Here is a 19,243-nt window from a genome sequence, read left to right as displayed (position 1 = left end):
GTTTTACTCCAGTCCAGGGTGGCGATAAAGCACCAGTGAAGTTTATTTCCCGCCTTCATAAAACATCAGAATATAATTTATGTGGTTCAGTCACCGACACCGTGGTCCGCGAAATAGTAGAGATTAGAGAAATGTCGATAACGTGTAAATGAAACGTTACTTTGGTTTGTAAGGATTCAGAGATTAGTTTTATTTTGAGAGTTTATCAAGCATCTTTGTCAAACTAACGTTAGTTAGCTAATGTACACCTTCACGCTTGGTATAGGACGGAGAAATGCTACTGTTCTGATAAATCACTGCGCATCACCTGTCCCATCAGCCCAGCCAGGTAAGTGGAAACATCCAGACAGTCTTAAAAAAAATATATATATATACATATATATATATATATATATATGTTCACCTTCGTTAACCAGGTAGGTTCTCATTTACAACTGCGACCTGGCCAAGATAGAGCAAAGCAGTTCGACACAAACAACAACAGAGTTACACATGGAATAACACATGGAAGTCTTTATACCGTGTGCAAATGAGGTAGGGTAAAGGCAATAAATAGGACATAGTGGCGAAATAATTACAATATAGCAATTAAACATTGGAGTGATAGATGTGCAGAAGATGAGTGTGTGTGCAAGTAGAGATACTGTTGTTTGACAGTTAATTTTTCGCGTAATCCCGCCCAACGCAAATTACTATTGGGCGTGGGGCTCTCAGCCTCCCTTGAACATTGCGCTGATTGAGGGGATTCGATTATCTGTCCCGGGGTGTCACTGTGTAGGAGATTGTATCGGGTGAAAAGTGATTGCATTCGTTTTTGAACCGGTCTGCCTTCCGGGTGTAGGCCAGGGCGGCGTTGAGTAAGTTTTTCGTTCTGGATAGTTCAATTGAACGGAAACTGCTGTCCTAAATGACCAGTTGAAACAGTGGGAGGGGTTGATTTGGTTAACCCTGGCAGTATGGCCACTTCCCTTTTATGGCCACGCATTGCTTCAAGCCACACCCACAAAACGAGAGCAAACGTAGTCACATCAAAAACGTACAATGACGTTTTGGTGAAACGTGTCGTTCAGTACTAACCATTCTGCAACATAGCAAACGTTTACGCGAACTGAACGCAACTGTGGTGTCCTACTCTGGTCGATGTTGAATTCGGCTCAAAACAAAAGTGATGTAGGCTAAGAACGTGGAATAATGAGTTTATTTTCATATCAACGATTTAACTAATATAATAATAATAATATAATGTCTCCCTAAACGAAGACTAGTCTGAAATTCAAAAATATGTTATATGGAAAAGAGGTGTATGTTTCCGAATGATGCACCATTCAGCCTTGACAACATGGCCGACCTCGCAGATTACTGTTCATCAGTCACTGTTTTTAGTTATTCACTGTGTATTTATTCCTTGTCACTGTTTTCTTTCACTCTACATTTTTGGAAAATAACATGTTAGTGTTTGCCTACACCTGTTGTTTACGAAGCATGTGACAAGTCACATTTGATTTCGATTTGAGAAGGGAGATGATACACTTTTGCCCATAGACTGGTGCACCGCGGTTCAGTTTAATCGAACTCCCTCACTGATTGGTTCAAGTTTGAAAAGGCTACTGAAGTGACATTTGACATTCTTCCTTCACAATTTACCAAATATGTTGGTTGTGTGTTGCACATTCTGGAGGAAAGAACAAGCAACACTAGTAGCTATTTCTCCCACTTTGTTGGGGGTTAGACATTTTGGAATTAAGATTTTTAATGACTGGAATTTTAAGTTTATAACTGTTGTGGCCACTTCCAATCCTGAGGGATAGATAATATTTAGATTGGGTAGTTTTAGGCCAGTGGTCTCCAACCTTTTTTAGCATGAGAGCTACTTGGGGAAAAATGAAACATGTTGGGAGCTACAATTTTTTTTTTCTATCTTTCAAATAGGCATTCTTCTCTTTTATCCCCTGCAACTATTCCCCCAGTCCTTGGTGTACAAGTGAAAATAGTGCACTGTTTTCTGTCAATATATCTGGTAAAATAATGGTTAAAAAACAGCTCTAAGGGGGCCCCAAAAAAATGTTTTTCTTTCTCTCCCGTAAATTGTTTTCTTTGTTTAATTTGAACTGGTTTTAGTTTTTTAAATCACTCTGAAATGTACAATTGTTCATAGAGAAACAATGCAATTGGATGTTTTGAGTCCAAGTCAATGGTTAATTCCCTTTTAATTGTGCATCTGGCCCTTTTAATTGTGAGTCTAGTGACTGCTGAATGTGCTGTGTTTGCCGGTCTAGCAATGGTTCTCTGTACAGCTGCTGCTCATTTTATGGCAAAGTTCGCAAATTACAAGTAATAGATACAAATGATATACTTCCTCATGATATACTTCTGCCAGGTAAGCCTACTTTGCAGCAGTGGTGTAAAGTACTAAAGTAAAAATGATTTTAAAGTAGTTTTTTGGGGTATCTGTACTTTACATTACATTACTTTACATTACTATTTATATATCTTACTTTTACTTCACTACATTCCTAAAGAAAATAATGTACTTTTTACTCTACATTTTCCCTGACACCCAAAAGTACTCGTTTTATGCTTAGAAGGACAAGGAAATGTTCCAATTCACACACTTATCAAGAGAACATCCCTACCTCCTCTGATCTGGCAGACTCACTAAACGCATGCTTTGTCTGTAAATTGTGTTGGAGTGTGACTCTGTAAATAAAACAAGAAAATTGTGCACATTTGCTTAATATAAGGAATTTGAAATGATCTACAGTGCATTCGGAAAGTATAGAGACACCTTCCCTTTTTCACATTTTGTTACGTTAAAGCCTTATTCTAAAATTGATGAAAATATTTGTTTTACTCAATCTACACACAATACCCAATAATAACAAAGTGAAAACAGGTTATACATTTTTGCAATGTTTTTATTTTATTTTTTATAAGTATTCAGACCCTTTGCTATGAGACTCGAAATTGAGCTCAGGTGTGTCATGTTTCCATTGATCATCCTTGAGATGTTTCTACAACTTAATTGAAGTCCACCTGTGGTAAATTCTATTGATTGGACATGATTTGGAAAGGCACACACCAGTCTATATAAGGTTCCACAGTTGACAGTGCATGGAACAGAAAAAACCAAGTCATGAGTTTGATGGAATTGTCCTTGGTGTAGAGCTCGGAGACAGGATTGTGTTGAGGCACAGGCTTGGGGAAGGGTACCAAAACATTTCTGCAGCATGGAAGGTCCCCAAGAGCACAGTAGCCTCCATAATTCTTAAATGGAAGAAGTTTGGAACCACCAAGACCCTTCCTAGAGCTGGCTGCCTGGTCAAACTGAGCAATCGGGGGAGAAAAGCCTTGGTTAGGGAGGTGACCAAGAACCCAATGGTCACTCTGACAGAGCTCCAGAGTTCGTCTGTGGAGATGGGAGAACCTTCCAGAAGGGAAACCATCTCTGTGGAACTCCAACATTCAGGCCTTTATGGTAGAGTGGCCAGACGGAAGCCACTCCTCAGTAAAAGGCGCATTACAACCCGCTTGGAGTTTTAACCTTTAATTAACTAGGCAAGTCAGTTAAGAACAAATTCATATTTTACAATGAAGGCCAAACCCTCCCTTAAACTGGACGACGCTGGGCCAATTGTGCGTTGCCCTATGGGACTCCCGATCACGGCCGGTTGTGATACAACCCAGGATCGAACCAGGGTCTGTAATGATGCCTCTAGCACTGAGAGGCAGTGCCTTAGACTGCTGCTCCACTTAAAGGACTCTCAGACCATGAGAAACAAGATTCTCTGGTCTGATGAAACCATTCCAAATAAAATTGGATAGTAGGCCATTTATTTTCTTACAGAAGTTGGATGGAACTGGAACTGGTAAGGCTTGGAATAAATGCATCAACCATTGTAATATATTAATTTGGATTATGTTCACCCTACCTAACATAGAAATGGAAAGCGTTCTCCATCTCTGAACATCACATTGAATCTTATCTAATAAAGGAGAGTAGTTGATTTTATAGGCCTCCTCCAAATGGTTTGGTATCAAAACACCCATGTCATGTGCCTTTGTCCATTTCCACTGAAATCTACTTTCCAAGTTTGAAAAGTCAACTGAAATAATTCCCACTTTCTAATTTTCTCCCAATTGACTTTGAATCCTGACACAGTACCATACGTGTCCAACAGTTGCAAAATAAATTCTGACATAATGTTCTGGTTCAGATAAATACAGTAAAATGTAATCTGCATACAATGATATCACATGTTGTTATCCACCAATCTCTATTCCCAGGAAATCAGTCAAATGAAATAAATCCATTGGGCCCTAATCTATGGATTTCATATGACTGGGAATACAGATATTCATCTGCTGGTCACATAAACCTTAAAGGTAGGGGTGTGGATTATGAAACCAGTCAGAATCTGGTGTGACCACCATTTGCCTCATGCATCTCCTTCGCATAGAGTTGATCAGGCTGTTGATTGTGGCCTGTGGAATGTTGTCCCACTCCTCTTCAATGGCTGTGTGAAGTTGCTGGATATTGACGGGAATTGGAACATGCATCCCAAATATGCTCAATGGGTGAGTATGCAGGCCATGAAAAAACGGGGACATTTTCAGCTTCCAGGAATTCTGTACAGATCCTTGCGACATGGGGCTGTGCACTATCATGCTGAAACATGAGGTGATGGCAGCGGATAAATGATACGACAATGGGCCTCAGGATCTCGTCACGGTATCTTTGTGCATTAAAATTGCCATCGATTAAATGCAATTGTGTTCGTTATCAGTAGCTTATGCCTGCCCCTACCATAACCCCACCATGGGGCACTCTGTTCACAACATTGAAATCAGCAGACCGCTCACCCACATGACTCCTTACATGCTATCTGCCAGGTACAGTTGAAACTGGAATTAATCCGTGAAGAACCTACTTCTCCAGTGTGCCAGTGGCCATTTGAAGGTGACTATTTGCCCACTGAAGTCAGTTACGACGTCGAACTGCAGTCGGTTCAAGACCCTAAGGAGGATGACGAGCACGCAGGTGAGCTTCCCTGAGACTTTCTGACAGTTTGAGCAGAAATTATTTGGTTGCGCGAACCCAGTTTCATCAGCTGCCTGTGTGGCTGGTCTCAGATGAGACCCGCAGGTGAAGAAGCTGGTTGTGGAGGTCCTGGGCCAGCGTGGTTACACAAGGTTGTGAGGCGGCTTATGGTAGAGAAATTAACATTAAATTCTCTGGCAACAGCTCTGGTGAACATTCCTGCAGTCAGCATGCCAATTGCACGCTCCCTCAACTTGAGGCATCTGTGGCATTGTGTTGGGACAAAATTACACATTTTAATGGCCTTTTATTGTCCCTAGCACAAGGTGCACCTGTGTAATGATCATGCTGTTTATTCAGCTTCTTGATATACCACACCTGTCAGATGGATGAATTATATTGGCAAAGGAGAAATGCTCACTAACAGGGATGTAACAAATTTGAGCAAAATAAGCTTTGTGTAAAAATGTATTTTATTTCAGCTCATGAACCATGGGACCAACACCACATGTTGTTTTTAATTTTGTTCAGTGTATTATTTCTATGCAAAATGCCAAACACTTAGCAATTAATTGATAATCCACATTCAAAAATTATATTGGGCGGAAGGTTCCGCAATGACAATCCATCCTTACCTATCTTTTTTTAAGTTAGGGGATTTGAAGCCAAACAGTGATTGGGTAAGTACATTTTTCTCTAGAGTTGCTGTTAGCATATATAACAGGCTTTAGTGATTTGGGATGAAAGTGTCTGTAAAATTTCACTGGGAATCAATCATCACCAGGAGATTTCCCATTTTGTAGTCTATCGCCTCCACCAGCTCACTTAGGGAAACATTTCCCTATCATACAATTTTTCTCTGATTCAGTTAATTTCAGAAATTCAATTTGGTTTTTTAATAATGCTGTAGATGGTACATTCCTGGTCCTCTTTCCTAATTTGCCAAGCAAGCATTTTCCCCACACTTTCACCTTGCTCAGCATTGTTTGGATTTCAGGACAGCTGTCTCTGCAGACCAGGTGTTTTTTATTATGCTATAATTCAAGCTTCAACGTGTTCAACTGTTGAAGGGTGTCGACATTTCTATTTAATCTGCGTTTTCTTTCTTAGTCGTGAATTCTGTAATTGTATTTCTCATTCTTTATTGGTCTTTTTCTTATGTGAAGAGTAAGACCTGATACAAACTCCTCATATGCTTTACGAGCTTCTCAGACAACCGTTGGGCATACTTCATTATAGACATGCTTTTGGAAATAAATGTAGACCTGTGGGGTGAGATGAGGTTAACTCTTCGGTCCTTTAAACAAACTGCCTTATGAAAAATATTGTGCACTATAGCTTGGAAAATAAATTTGACATGTTTCTTCCAATATGAGGGCTGCTTTCCAAAATAAGTGAAATCTGCTTCGTGTTTTGTTTCCTTGCCAGGATACTAACAAGTATCGCGATACTGGTATCGGCCCTAAAGCTCTATTTAGCATTTTCGGGAGTTGGACCATCGATTAACCCTAAAATGTGTGATAGACCAAGAATGGTTGCCTGGTTACCCAGACTCATTGCTCCGGCGGAACGCTCGTTTGTTTCTTCACCGCAATTTAACTCCGCCCCCCGGACCCTTATAGAACGCATAGCCATTGGCTCTGCCAAGGCCCTCTGTAATCCTGTCGGCTTAATTTAGGACATGAATAGAAAGACCTGGAGGGAAAGAACCGGAGAGCAGGGTGATTTTTTTTTTTTTTTTTTTTACATGGGCAAGGGTCCTGGAGAGTTTCTCCTTTCGTTTATGAAATCATATTCGATATTAGCTCTGTGATACTGATATGGACACTGGGAATTGCCAGGGACCTCACGATACGATACTTAGGTGTCGATACGATGTGTGTTGCGATACGATCATGTTCCAAACATGTTACTCACCATGTCTGCTGCAGAGCAACAAGAGGCAGCCATGAGAATGAGTTTTGATCAGTCATGGAAATAAGTGTTAAACAAATTGGCTCTCTATTTTAGAAAAAGTTATGGAGGAAAAAATTATGGCGTTTTGGTGCAGGTAAGACCACTAGTGCACAATTAATATTGCAATACAATATATCATCAAAAAGAACATCCCAATATGTAACTTTTTTTTTTTTTTAACAAGTCTCCTCCTTTTTGTTGTACAGTCAGTTGCACCTAAGGACTGACATCACTCATGTCAAAGTGCATAATTCATGGATTGGTGGATAAGGGAGGGGGAGTTGAATCTCTAATAGGCTTGTCTATCGCTGGCAACAGGAAGTAAACACGAAGCATTGGCTACATACAGTATTAAGTAGTGTTAAGCTGCCTAATCTCCTGTCTCGCGTGAGTGTCTGGGTGACTGTCTGTGATGTTTGTCTGCTTTTCCCTGGGATGAGCGATGGTGACGAGAGGTGGACTCTGGTGAGCTGGGTGACGTGGGGGGATCTGTATGTATCATCCTCTTTCATTATGTTCTTTGTCTGTGCGCTTGCCTATTTTTAGACAGCAGGCAGGGTTACTCCTGTTTGCTCTGTGTGTCTGTGTTTTATTATAGAGATTAGGTTTCAGGCTGTAATAGCCTGTCATGCATTGTTATATGGAAAGTTACCGTTCCGTTGTACTACGGTTGTGCTATTCCCAACAGGGACTTCAGTCAGCCCAATGATCGTTTCTGGTATCAGTCGCGTGTACAGATTTAGAAACGGTTTCAAAGGCGAACAATATGAATGCTGGGATTGTTCCTTGAGAGATGGCAGCAAAAGTTTGCTTTTTTTGCTTTTTCTTGGCAGGGCTATGTTGAGCATAACTCGTCTCTGTTGAAATCTGGGCCAACTCTGGGCAAGGAATATGGGAGAAGTGTGTCTATAGCAGCTGCCGGTAGATGTAGGTCCCCAACTCTTACTGTAATATCACCATGTTTAGAGAAGGCCCCATCATGTGGCCTCATTTCTCTTCCTGTGTTCTTTACTGTGATGGGGGAGCATCAGTGCTCATTTCCTGTCAAACCAGCCCTGTGTGGTTACAGGGGAATAGAACAACCGCAGCCTCTCAACTTAAGCTTTGCACTACTAGCAGAGGGTGACCGTGCCATTACGGTAAAATGTTTGCTGCCATTGGGGAACAATTGCACCTTCTATGCTTTGTCTGCATGCTAGAAGAAGAGGAAGTTAAATACTAGGGTGTATTTTGGTATTTTTGCGTGACGTATGATTTTAGAATTAGAATCATTGATTTTGCCAATCAAATTATTTACTGTTGCTTAGAAAATAAAATGTTTATTATCTGAATTTTCATCTAAATGCATTCCTGTCTTTTCGCCCTTGTTTTCCCAGCTCCAGCTTCTTAACAACAGCCCTGGACTTTGAGAAGGAGCACATGATCACTCCAGTGTTTTCAAGTCTCCCAGGATGTCTCGGCGGAGCCTGCGTCTGCACACTATCACTGGTCTCTATGGCGACGACAGCCTAGACTCTAATCTGAACCACAATGTGTACCACGGTGCCTCCTTCAGCGCAGGAGGAGCCAGTCGCAGAGAGTCCAAGTAAGTGATGCTGCTGCTGCCCTGGGGTTCCTTCTATGGATTTGGGCCTGCGTATTACAGCCAATGGTTTCCATGTCTAATCTGACTGTTCACTTCTCCCTCTCCCAGGGGGTTGAAGAGCAGGAGGTCTCAGCAGCACTCTGTCTCCTGCACCCAGTCTCTGCTCAGCACCACGCCCCATAAGAGCCAGCATGGCTCCCGGCAGCACAACAGCAGCGTGATCGCCAGTGACGCCTCCATGCTGGACGAGTCGTGCATCCAGGAGCGCACGCTGGTCGGCAGCTTCTGGGGTTTGGATGAAGCTTCTGAAGATAAAGGTCTTCCTTTTTCTTTTTTTTCCCGACCTTATCGATCACAATTACTTGTCATGCCTGAGACATCAGTGTCTTGAATGGATTCCTTTTAAAAAGGCCAATTTTGTGTTTCATTATCAAATCTGTGTGTTACAGAGCGGACCATGGCGGTAGACCACAGTATGTGTAGGACCAATGGAGACATTAACTCTGTACAGACCCAGACCTCCATGGTGAACGGTAGCTTCTGTAAGGACTTCCCTATCCCCTCGGACAGACATGAGGCTCTAAGCACCTACTCCTCGTCCTCCACTGGTGCCTGCTCTGCCACCAGCTACCAGGCCCTGACAGCCCCCTGTACGTCCCCTCCCTCCACGGTCTACGCCAGGGACAAGAGCCGCAAGCACAAAACGGGTGAGAGCCAAGTACTATAATATGTATGCGCTCAGTACTGCATGTGTTGTATCTGGGAGTGTTTTCCCTTCCCATTCCATTTAAAGGCATATCATCCACAGTGTTTTGGTTGTTGTTGTTGTCATTGCTGATGCATGACTGTGTCAATTTTCATTTTCTTACATTTGACATTCATTGTGATTTTGTGCATTTTCAATCAAGTTGAATTGGTTTGATTCAGGTCTTCTGGTGTCCGTCTCGGACACCTGTGTGCGTGTGAGCAGGAGGGCAGCAGCATCTGTGGCATACGTCTTCTCACTGCTCTTAAAGAGTGTACTGATGAGGACACACAAGAATGGTGAAGGTATCAGCTTCTGCGCCGGCTCGGCTTCTTGCTGTCTTTACAGCGCCAGCGTTGCCTTTCACTCTGTCTCTCTCATATCTGCCTTGCAACATCCCACTTTTGTGTCATAAATAATGGGGATAACGGACAATTCATCGTTTTAGGTGGGTCTCAACTTTTTCCTGCACTCTTAACAGCAGTGTATTGCGGTGATAGGCTACCACCACATTATTTGCATAGGCTGTCAGGAAATCTGACAATGCTTTGCTAAAGCTCAACATAATCATGCAATCTGGATTATTTGGCCCCCTTTTCTCCCCAATTTTGTGATTATGATCGTGTCTCGTCGCTGTAACTCCCCAACGGGCAACGGTCGAGTCATGCATCCTCCGAAAACATGACCCGCCAAACCGTGCTTCTTAGCAGCTGCTCGCTTAACCTGGAAGCCAGCCGCACCAACGTGTTGGAGGAAACACCGTTCAACTGACGACTGTGGTCAGCCTGCAGGCACCCGGCCCGCCACAAGGAGTCGCTAGAGTGCTAAAGAAAGCCCATCCCCCTCCGGCCAAACACTCCCCTAACCCGGACGACGCTGGGCCAATTGTGCGCCGCCCAATGAGACTCCCGGTCACGGCCGGTAATGACACAGGGATCGAACCCCAGGCTGTAGTAACACCGCAATGTGCCACTCGGGAGGCTGGATTATTCCCTTTTAATATCCTCTGTCTCTTTCGGAGGGCAGCTGCTTCCACAGTGTCTGTAGTGACTGGGCTCATACAGGCTGCTCTGCTGAAGATGGGCAGTGGGGGCAGGAAATTTGTTAATGGAAGTATTACACTTTGCTTTTTTAGAGGCTGAACGATTATTCATCGGGGTTGGGCATCCACAAGTCAGGGGTTGGGCATCCACCAGTCAGGGGTTGGGCATCCACAAGTCAGGGGTTGGGCATCCACAAGTCAGGGGTTGGGCATCCACAAGTCAGGGGTTGGGCATCCACAAGTCAGGGGTTGGGCATCCACAAGTCAGGGGTTGGGCATCCACAAGTCAGGGGTTGGGCATCCACAAGTCAGGGGTTGGGCATCCACAAGTCAGGGGTTGGGCATCCACAAGTCAGGGGTTGGGCATCCACAAGTCAGGGGTTGGGCATCCACAAGTCAGGGGGTGGGCATCCACAAGTCAGGGGTTGGGCATCCACAAGTCAGGGGTTGGGCATCCACAAGTCAGGGGTTGGGCATCCACAAGTCAGGTGTTGCATGATTTGCATGGGACTGTGCTTAGTTGTCACTGGTTGAAAGTTGATGTTAGGAATACCCCTGGTTGCAGTCCACCAATCTCTTGCACTGTACTGAATCTGCACTGATACAGGAGGTTGTAGTGGCTGTGTGAATGACCATGGTGGCTCTCACTGCTGACTGACTAACCTAAAACTTCTCGTCACCTGCTTCTGGACTGTCTATCTTTCTCAACCGGGGGACAGAGGCTGACACTACCACAGCTTTTCCTGCCTACAGCTTTCTCACTCCTTTTAACTTCACTCCACCTTCCTTTTCGGGTGTTTGTATGGCACTTTTACCCCACAGATTTCACCCTCTATCTCCCAAACAAATGGGCTACCTTCGCTTTGGATATTGCCCTGGTGACATGCAAATTCGCTCTCTCGCTCTGCGCTCAGGTGACGGAAGGGAAAGAGGGATGCTCCAGCGATATGTAGTTGTGCTAGTTTTTATCTGATTTTCTTTCTTATTGGTTGCAGCTCTCTCCAGCCACTGCGGAAGCATGCGTGTAAAGGAGTTGGGGACTGACGGGAAGCACATGCATCTGATTGGCTCTCTGTGTGAGTAACTGACCTCCACACCGATTTATAGTTGTTTGTGCATGAACCCTTGACTATGTACTACAAGACGATGTGTTTTTTGTGAATAATAGAATGTGACTTGGTATGATTTTTCATGTAACTCTTCTCATAACCTTTGTGACTACACACCCTTGCCACGTACTTCTTGTTAGTGTGCTCTTGGTAGAGGAAATGTCAGTCGCACACCTGAATGCATTCAGTCAGAGACGTGCTGCCTTAATCGACGTCTTCGTCGCCGGGGAATAGTTGTTGTTGTTGGGAGGTTAAATGTCTTGCTTAAGGGAAGAACGGCAGATTTTTCAACCTTGCTGGCTCAGGGATTCGTACCATCGACCTTTTGGTTATTGGCCAAGAGCTCTTAACTGCTAGGCTACCTGCCTTTTTAGCCTGCCTCTCTCTCTCAAAACATCTTTATTTCATGTATTTCCTGCCTTTGCTGCTCACCCACCCTGCTGATGCTAATAGGTGATGACTGCAAACGGAAGCAGCACGCGGAGACACACGCAACCTACACCACATGGGCCTCCCGGTCACACCACGTGTTGGGAGCACTGTGGCTCGCCGCTGTTTACACAGGTTACCTATTAATCCAGCAAACTCTGGCCTATCCTGATATACTTGAAACGAGTTCTACATTTAGTCCTTATTTTACTGTTGTATGTAAGTAGATGAAGTTATGTTTTGGTCCCCAGGCTCAAGTGTGTTGTGGGTTGGGCAGGAGGCAGGCTCAGCTGTCTGGGCCGTGATGAGGAGGATGCTGTCGGTTCCCTGGTTGGCAGTTAGGTCCCCAGGTCATAATTTTCCCGTGTGTAACCAGCCTCCAGATACACCCCTGCATGATACCTCCTAGTCCTAGTCTCCCCATGGCTAGTTTGTGTGTCTGCCTACCTAACGTGAAACCCATTAGAATGGTAGCTTGGAGTAGATCTATCTCTCTAACCTTTTCCCATTTAAGATGACTAGCTGCCGTTTCTTTTGCGTCTCATCATTTCTAATTCACTGCTCTATGCGTTAGGCTAGGAAACTGCAGAGACTGTCTGCAGAACTGACCCCCCTCTGGCTGCTGCTTCCGTCTCTCTGGGCATTTTAAAGTTGGTGCCAAGAATGGGAGCGATTTGTCACACTGTACAGGAGTTTGATGGAGTCGTGCGATTTGCTAAAGCTGTGCTCTCCTTAAAAAAAGGCTCCCCTCTGCTGTACTGTGCATCTACGCTGACAGAGAACACTTTTGCTTATCCTTCTTTATCACCCCTGTCTGTAACTAACCCCGCAACCTGTTGCACTGCATTTATGTCCTTGTCTCTTACCTCATCTGGGGAATGTACTTGATTCTCTAATCCTTAGTGCTGTGTGGACGTGCCTCATCTACCCCTCCCGCCTCCTGAAGAACGCTCACTAATCTGCTCCCTGTCTGTCGGTCTTTGTGTGTACAGGCAAGGCAGTGACGGGGGTCTTCTGGTGGCTTGGGACTGGATGGTACCATCTGGTTACCCTTCTCTCTCTGCTCAACGTCTTCGTCTTGACCCGGTGAGTCTTTTGGGCCTGAGAGTAATACTCAAGGAACCGGTAACTGCTCAAATAAAGGAAACGCCAACATAAAATGTAGTGTTTCCATTATTTTGGCAGTCACCTGTATGTGGTAGTGGCTGGAGCTCCATAATATGTGATCACACTAACAAGTGTTTTTCTGTTGTCGTAGTTACCCTGCCAAGCTCCTCAAACTCCTGTTGATTTTGCTCCCATTCCTCATCCTCCTGGGTGAGTAGCACCACTCTCATGCTGGTTATCCATAGTACTGAACAATCACCCACTGTGACCTCTTCCGTCTCCTAAATCTTCCGTTCTCGATGTTCTCCCAGCTCTGTGGCACTGGGGTCCAACCAGCCTGCTGTCTGTATTACCTGCCGTTAACACCACTGAGTGGATGACGGCCTACTCCCTCAGTTTCACCTCTGCCCAAGCCCAGACCAAAGATGGGCAGTCCACCATGACTCCACCACCACTACCACCAGCTGTCTCACAGGTAGCAGGGGTGTTGATGCACGTATTCAATCAACCATTATATAATTGTCAGCTTCCTTAAGACATTCCAATTTTATGGATAAGGTCTGATACTGTGTATAGCTGACCTGACCCCTATCCCCCTCCCCTGTATATGAACAGCCAGGCAGTGTGTCCGTGTCTGTGGACTCTGAGCGCCTGGCCCAGTTGGAGCAGAGGCTGGCCCAACTGTGGGAGAAGGTGGAGGGAGGGGGCCAGAGGCAGGAGCAGCAGCACAGAGAAGTGCTGGGTCTCTACCATTCTCTAGGAGAGCAGCTGGACACTCAGGCGGACAGGGACAGCATGGGGCTGTGGGTGTCTGGCCTGCTGGAGGAGAGACTCACCCTACTGAGGAGAGAGATGGAGAAGGATGCAGTACTGAAGAGGGAACAGGTGATTCTCCAGGTTGGATAGTCAGGGGTCCATTTCAGGGAGCAGATAGTAATTGTGCTTGTAATGAAAAGTAAATGAGTATATAATTTGGTCCGCTTACTTGGGTAACTTTAAAAAAAAAATATATATATATACTTTTTTTCCCCCTTCTTTTTTTACCTCTGCTCTTCATGTGTTGTGCAGGATGTGATGCTCATTAATTTCTTCCTGTGTTGTGCAGGAGCAGGATGTGATGCTCATTAATCTCTTCCTGTGTTGTGCAGGAGCAGGATGTGATGCTCATTAATTTCTTCCTGTGTTGTGCAGGAGCAGGATGTGATGCTCATTAATCTCTTCCTGTGTTGTGCAGGAGCAGGATGTGATGCTCATTAATTTCTTCCTGTGTTGTGCAGGAGCAGGATGTGATGCTCATTAATCTCTTCCTGTGTTGTGCAGGAGCAGGATGTGATGCTCATTAATCTCTTCCTGTGTTGTGCAGGAGCAGGATGTGATGCTCATTAATCTCTTCCTGTGTTGTGCAGGAGCAGGATGTGATGCTCATTAATCTCTTCCTGTGTTGTGCAGGAGCAGGATGTGATGCTCATTCATCTCTTCCTGTGTTGTGCAGGAGCAGGATGTGATGCTCATTAATCTCTTCCTGTGTTGTGCAGGAGCAGGATGTGATGCTCATTAATCTCTTCCTGTGTTGTGCAGGAGCAGGATGTGATGCTCATTAATCTCTTCCTGTGTTGTGCAGGAGCAGGATGTGATGCTCATTAATCTCTTCCTGTGTTGTGCAGGAGCAGGATGTGATGCTCATTAATCTCTTCCTGTGTTGTGCAGGAGCAGGTTGTGGTGCAGCAGCAGGGCCAAGAGTCTCGTCTTGCTCAACTAGAGGTTCTACTGCAGACACTGGCTGCCAAGACAGAGGTACACATCCATAGATCCTATACTACGTTCTATGTATAGCCCCCGTCCCCACAGAAGGCCTTTTGCCCTCACTGTAAATTATAATTTGTTCTTAATCGACTTGCCTGGTTAAATGGAGGTAAAATATTTTATATAAATGTACAGACCTTACTGTAGAACCTGTATAAAATGTATTTGTTGTCATATATCCATGTTATGTTGATGATGTCTTCAGGAGGTGCAGAGGAGGCAAGTTGAGACTGCCAGTGCCACGCCAGTTCCTGCGCCAGTCAGGTGAGTTCAGCACAAAACCCTTTGGATTGTAATAATTGAATGAAATCACGAGTGGTGTTGAATATTGCTCCCTGTGTGTGCCCTTCGATTGTGGGTGTGGACAGTGAGTCCCATGATGCCTTGCTGGCGGAGGTGCAACGGCTGGAGGCGGCACTGGGGAGCATTAGACAGGACCTGCAGGGGGTGATGGGATGCCAGGGCATGGGGGACCGCTTGAACCATCTCCATGACATGGTGAATTGCTTGCGCTCTCTCTCTGTTCTTACATGCATTGCTCCAGTATGTGCCTTTCCAGATGGCCTCTTCCATTGCTTTGAATAGCTGTTCCTGTATAGACACTCAATATTATCTCTGACTGAATCTCAGCATAATATTTTTTTCTGAAGATCTTTTGTATAAATCTCCTCTGTCGACCCTTGACCTCTGTGGTCGTGACAGGTGTCTGTTCAGGTGAGGCGAGAACTGCGGATCCTGTTCTACGGCAGTGAGCAGGCCGGAGATTCCGAACCCGGGGAGAAGGAACTCCCTGAGTCACTAATGCAGTGGCTCTCTGAGCGTTATGTGAGCGGGGCAGACCTGCAGGCCTCTCTGGCCTCCCTGGAGCTCAGCATCCTGCAGAACGTGAGCCTGCAGCTTGAGGAGAACAGGGCCAGGCAGGAGATGCTCAGCACTGAGACGGTCTCTCAGACCGTGATGCACACTGTTGGGGCCGGGATGTCCGAGGAGGTAGGTTGTTTGTTTCAGTGCGATGAGCCAAGTAAAGCCTCCCCCGGGCCAAACCCTCCCCTAACCCGGACGATGCTGGGCAAATTGAGCGCCGCCCTATCAGACTCCCAGTCACAGCCGGTTGTGACACAGCCTAGGTCACGGCCGGAAGTGACGGCGCAACACTGCCATGCAGTGCCTTAGACCGCTGCGCCACTCGGGAGGCCATATATACTTTTCGTTAATATCGTTTTAAATTAGATTCAGTGTTTTGGTGTTCTCAATTACTTATTTATTGTCTGTCTGCATTATTCCAGTTCCTCACCCAACAACTCTGTTCCCCTCTTGCTCCTCCAGCATGTGCAGCTGATGGTGAAGAATGCTCTGAAACTCTACTCCCAGGATCGGACCGGCCTGGTGGACTACGCTCTGGAGTCTGGAGGTAAAGTTTCACAGCTGTTGTGGTGGCGGGCGTGGAGACCTACGTTGACTGTTTGTCTACTGCCTATTATTTAGAATGATCTGTTTTGGCTTTGCACAGTACACTGTTTCTGCTATGACTGGCTTCAGCTATGCCCTCGTTGTGAGGGTGGCTGACATTGTGTACGGCCGTGAAAGTGACATCATGGCTACGTGTGTGCAGGTGGCAACATCCTGGGCACTCGCTGCTCTGAGACGTTTGAGACAAAGACGGCACTGATGAGTCTGTTCGGCCTCCCACTCTGGTACTTCTCACAGTCTCCTCGTGTGGTCATACAGGTACGACTCAAGTCACCACATGAGACTAGTCTTTTTTTTGGTGGCTTGGTTATTACATTAATGGATTATATTGGGAGAGTTTTAGTTTCTGATACTGCCTAGCCAACATATTCAGCCACTGGTCTGATCAATGCTCTCTCTCTTTTCCACTGCAGCCCGACGTCCATCCAGGGAACTGCTGGGCTTTTCAGGGTTCCCATGGTTACCTAGTGATGCGTCTCTCCATGAGGATCGTGCCCTCTGCCTTCTCATTGGAGCACATCCCCAAAGACCTGTCGCCAACAGGCAACATCGACAGCGCCCCACGCCAGTTTAACGTCTATGTAAGCCACACTGCTTACCCAATTTATCATGCCACATGTTTGTTATTGCTGTCTTTACAAGCCATTCAGAAGAACACCTAGTAGATACTCAAGTCAGTCACGTTTTCTGTGAATGTGCTCTGGTGAAGCAGTACTGATTGACACACTTACTGCTGTGGCTCTCTGCTGTTTTCTAACTGTGTTGTCGGTTTCCAGGGTCTGGATGATGAATACCAGGAGGAGGGTAAGCTACTTGGCAGCTATACCTACCAGGAGGATGGGGACGCGCTACAGACTTATCCCGTCACCGTAAGTACACTTAACCCTGCCTCAACGGGCTTGATTGGTCAGATGTAGATGTTATGTAAGTAGTCCACATGCAGTGTTGGGGAGTAGTGAACTACATGATGTTTAACTACATTTTGCAGTAGCTTGGTGGTAGATGAACTTTATTCAAATTTTGGTGTTTTTTTTTCAGTATTTATACTGCTACACGGCAAAAAAGTAACTAACTACTGGAACTACACACTGTTTTTGCAAAAAGAAAATGAAATAATGTCCTTTTTCACTACCAGACCTTCCTATTTCTCACGTGAAAACAAATGTTTGTGTTTAATAGGCTCAATTACACATTGTGTTAAAATCTGATTCCAGAGTGATCTGGTCTTGCAATTGTTTGTCTATGACATTTCAGATTTAGATGTGATCATTGATCACAAAGTAGCTTGGATGTAGTGAACTACTGTTTCTAAGTAGCTTTAGTTAAGTAAACTACAGTATATTTAGCTTGCTTTAGCATCTTAAGTAATTGGTAGTTTTGTAAACTATGATTTCAGAGTAGCTTTCCTGACACTGTCCACATGGCATTTATCTCTAGCACTACTAGAGATGGGGACTTGGCAAGTTATAGGTCTTGCTACTTGAGTGTAAACTGAGTGTCCTTTGCCATCTATCCACAGGAGGAGAACGATAAAGCCTATCAGACCATTGAGGTTCGGGTGCTGTCCAACTGGGGACACACGGAGTACACCTGCCTCTACCGCATCAGAGTGCACGGTCAGCCCAGTATCAACTGATGGCACAGAGTAGACCACCCTGCCTACATTTGAATGTTCTGCAGATGACTGGAGGCATATTATGCAAAAAATTATTGGATGACAAACAGTGCTTTACTATTGGTTGAAAAATGTTTCAAGTACATTTTTCTCAGTCTATTTAGACATGAGCTATACGTATTCTGAGACCAAACTGGATTCTTGAGTGTTGAGCCCCTTCTCGCACATGGTTAAACCAGGTTTTAGCATGTTCTCTTACGAATAATGTAGACGTGTACATTTTGTCAATAGTATGTCATTTTTAAGTCTACTAATGTCAAATGCTTTGAAAGATGTATATGCTGCAGTTATTTAAATGTTTATTTTGTTTGTTTTTTAAAGGGAAGTAAGTAAGTTAGGGATATCTTGCACTGGTCCCTTCAGCCACAGAAATCAGGCTTTGACCATTAACCTTTTATCGATAATCTACAAGTGCCCAGTTATAAATCTCATTATTTATTTGTTTGTCCTGATTTAGCAATCTGTGTAATATATTTTTTGTAAAGGCTTTTCAGACTATTTGTAAAATTGGCTTGGGACTATACAGGTGTTTTTTTTAAATATATATAATTTTATTTTTGTCTTTTGTAACTTGTAAGAAATGTTCAAATAAAGACCTTAATTTCCAGTTGTTGTAAAGTAACGGTCATTGATTCGAAAAAGTATTTTTGCCTTTTTAAATAACTTTGAAAGTAAATGTTAGGGTGAGAAGTTTTAAAAAATGTGGATGTTTTGTTTTATTATGCCCCACAGGCACAGCTTGGTTAAAGTCTGATTCTCTACCCATCTTCCTGAAGTGTGCCCCCATTCACACTGATTCTGACCCATCATGTCCAGTAAATGACAATAATGCTCTATGGACAGTTTTTATATCCTCGACTGAACAGAGAAGAAAATACTCGGTGCAGAATTCTCAAATGCAGCAGTCACTTGTCGTAGCTCGTCATCTGGTGTGGTAGTATCTCTCGCCCAGTAGGGGTCGCTATACTCAACAATAAGGGAAGGGCAGCAGTAGCAAAGAGTAGCTATATTCTCTCCAAGGAGCTGCTCAGTAAATACAACTCATGCTGCTTTTTGACTGTAACAGCAGTGTTACACAAGTGTATACACCCTGATTTTCATACTAGCGAAGTGTTTCCATATCTAGGTTTGAGAGTGAGGACTTGTGAAGAGCAGGATCAATAACTGCATAATCAAGACTGTTGCTTTTTGTGAAGGTGTTAACCGTCGAAGATGTAAACCCATGTTCACAGTTAGCCATTGTTATGTAAAAGCATGCTGAAAAGTACCAGGGGCCTAACCTTG

General features: G+C 44.5%; 1 protein-coding gene across 8 annotated transcripts; it reads left to right on the top strand.

Moving 5' to 3' along the window:
* The first annotated feature begins 148 nt into the window (after window positions 1–148).
* Window positions 149–18,566, top strand: LOC118367863 (SUN domain-containing protein 1-like). Of its 8 annotated transcripts, none has more exons than XM_052491221.1 (21): window positions 149–328; window positions 8,371–8,579; window positions 8,688–8,896; window positions 9,029–9,286; window positions 9,507–9,629; window positions 11,362–11,442; window positions 11,929–12,039; window positions 12,156–12,254; window positions 12,897–12,990; window positions 13,163–13,221; window positions 13,323–13,486; window positions 13,627–13,896; window positions 14,719–14,805; window positions 15,020–15,078; window positions 15,183–15,312; window positions 15,517–15,804; window positions 16,141–16,225; window positions 16,427–16,542; window positions 16,698–16,865; window positions 17,061–17,153; window positions 17,804–18,566. In XM_052491221.1, the coding sequence occupies exons 2-21, from the start codon at window positions 8,446–8,448 to the stop codon at window positions 17,918–17,920; spliced, it is 2,745 nt and encodes a 914-aa protein (XP_052347181.1). In that variant the 5' UTR covers window positions 149–328; window positions 8,371–8,445; the 3' UTR covers window positions 17,921–18,566. The 8 variants fall into 8 exon arrangements, with proteins under 8 accessions (XP_052347181.1, XP_052347199.1, XP_052347170.1 ...); XM_052491239.1 differs by lacking the exon at window positions 149–328 and adding an exon at window positions 6,884–7,088; XM_052491210.1 differs by lacking the exon at window positions 149–328 and adding an exon at window positions 7,291–7,459.
* The last annotated feature ends 677 nt before the right edge of the window (window positions 18,567–19,243 follow it).

Source organism: Oncorhynchus keta, chromosome 3 (genome assembly GCF_023373465.1).
Source record: "Oncorhynchus keta strain PuntledgeMale-10-30-2019 chromosome 3, Oket_V2, whole genome shotgun sequence".
NCBI lineage: Eukaryota > Metazoa > Chordata > Actinopteri > Salmoniformes > Salmonidae > Oncorhynchus > Oncorhynchus keta.
This window is presented reverse-complemented; position numbering and strand designations above follow the sequence as displayed.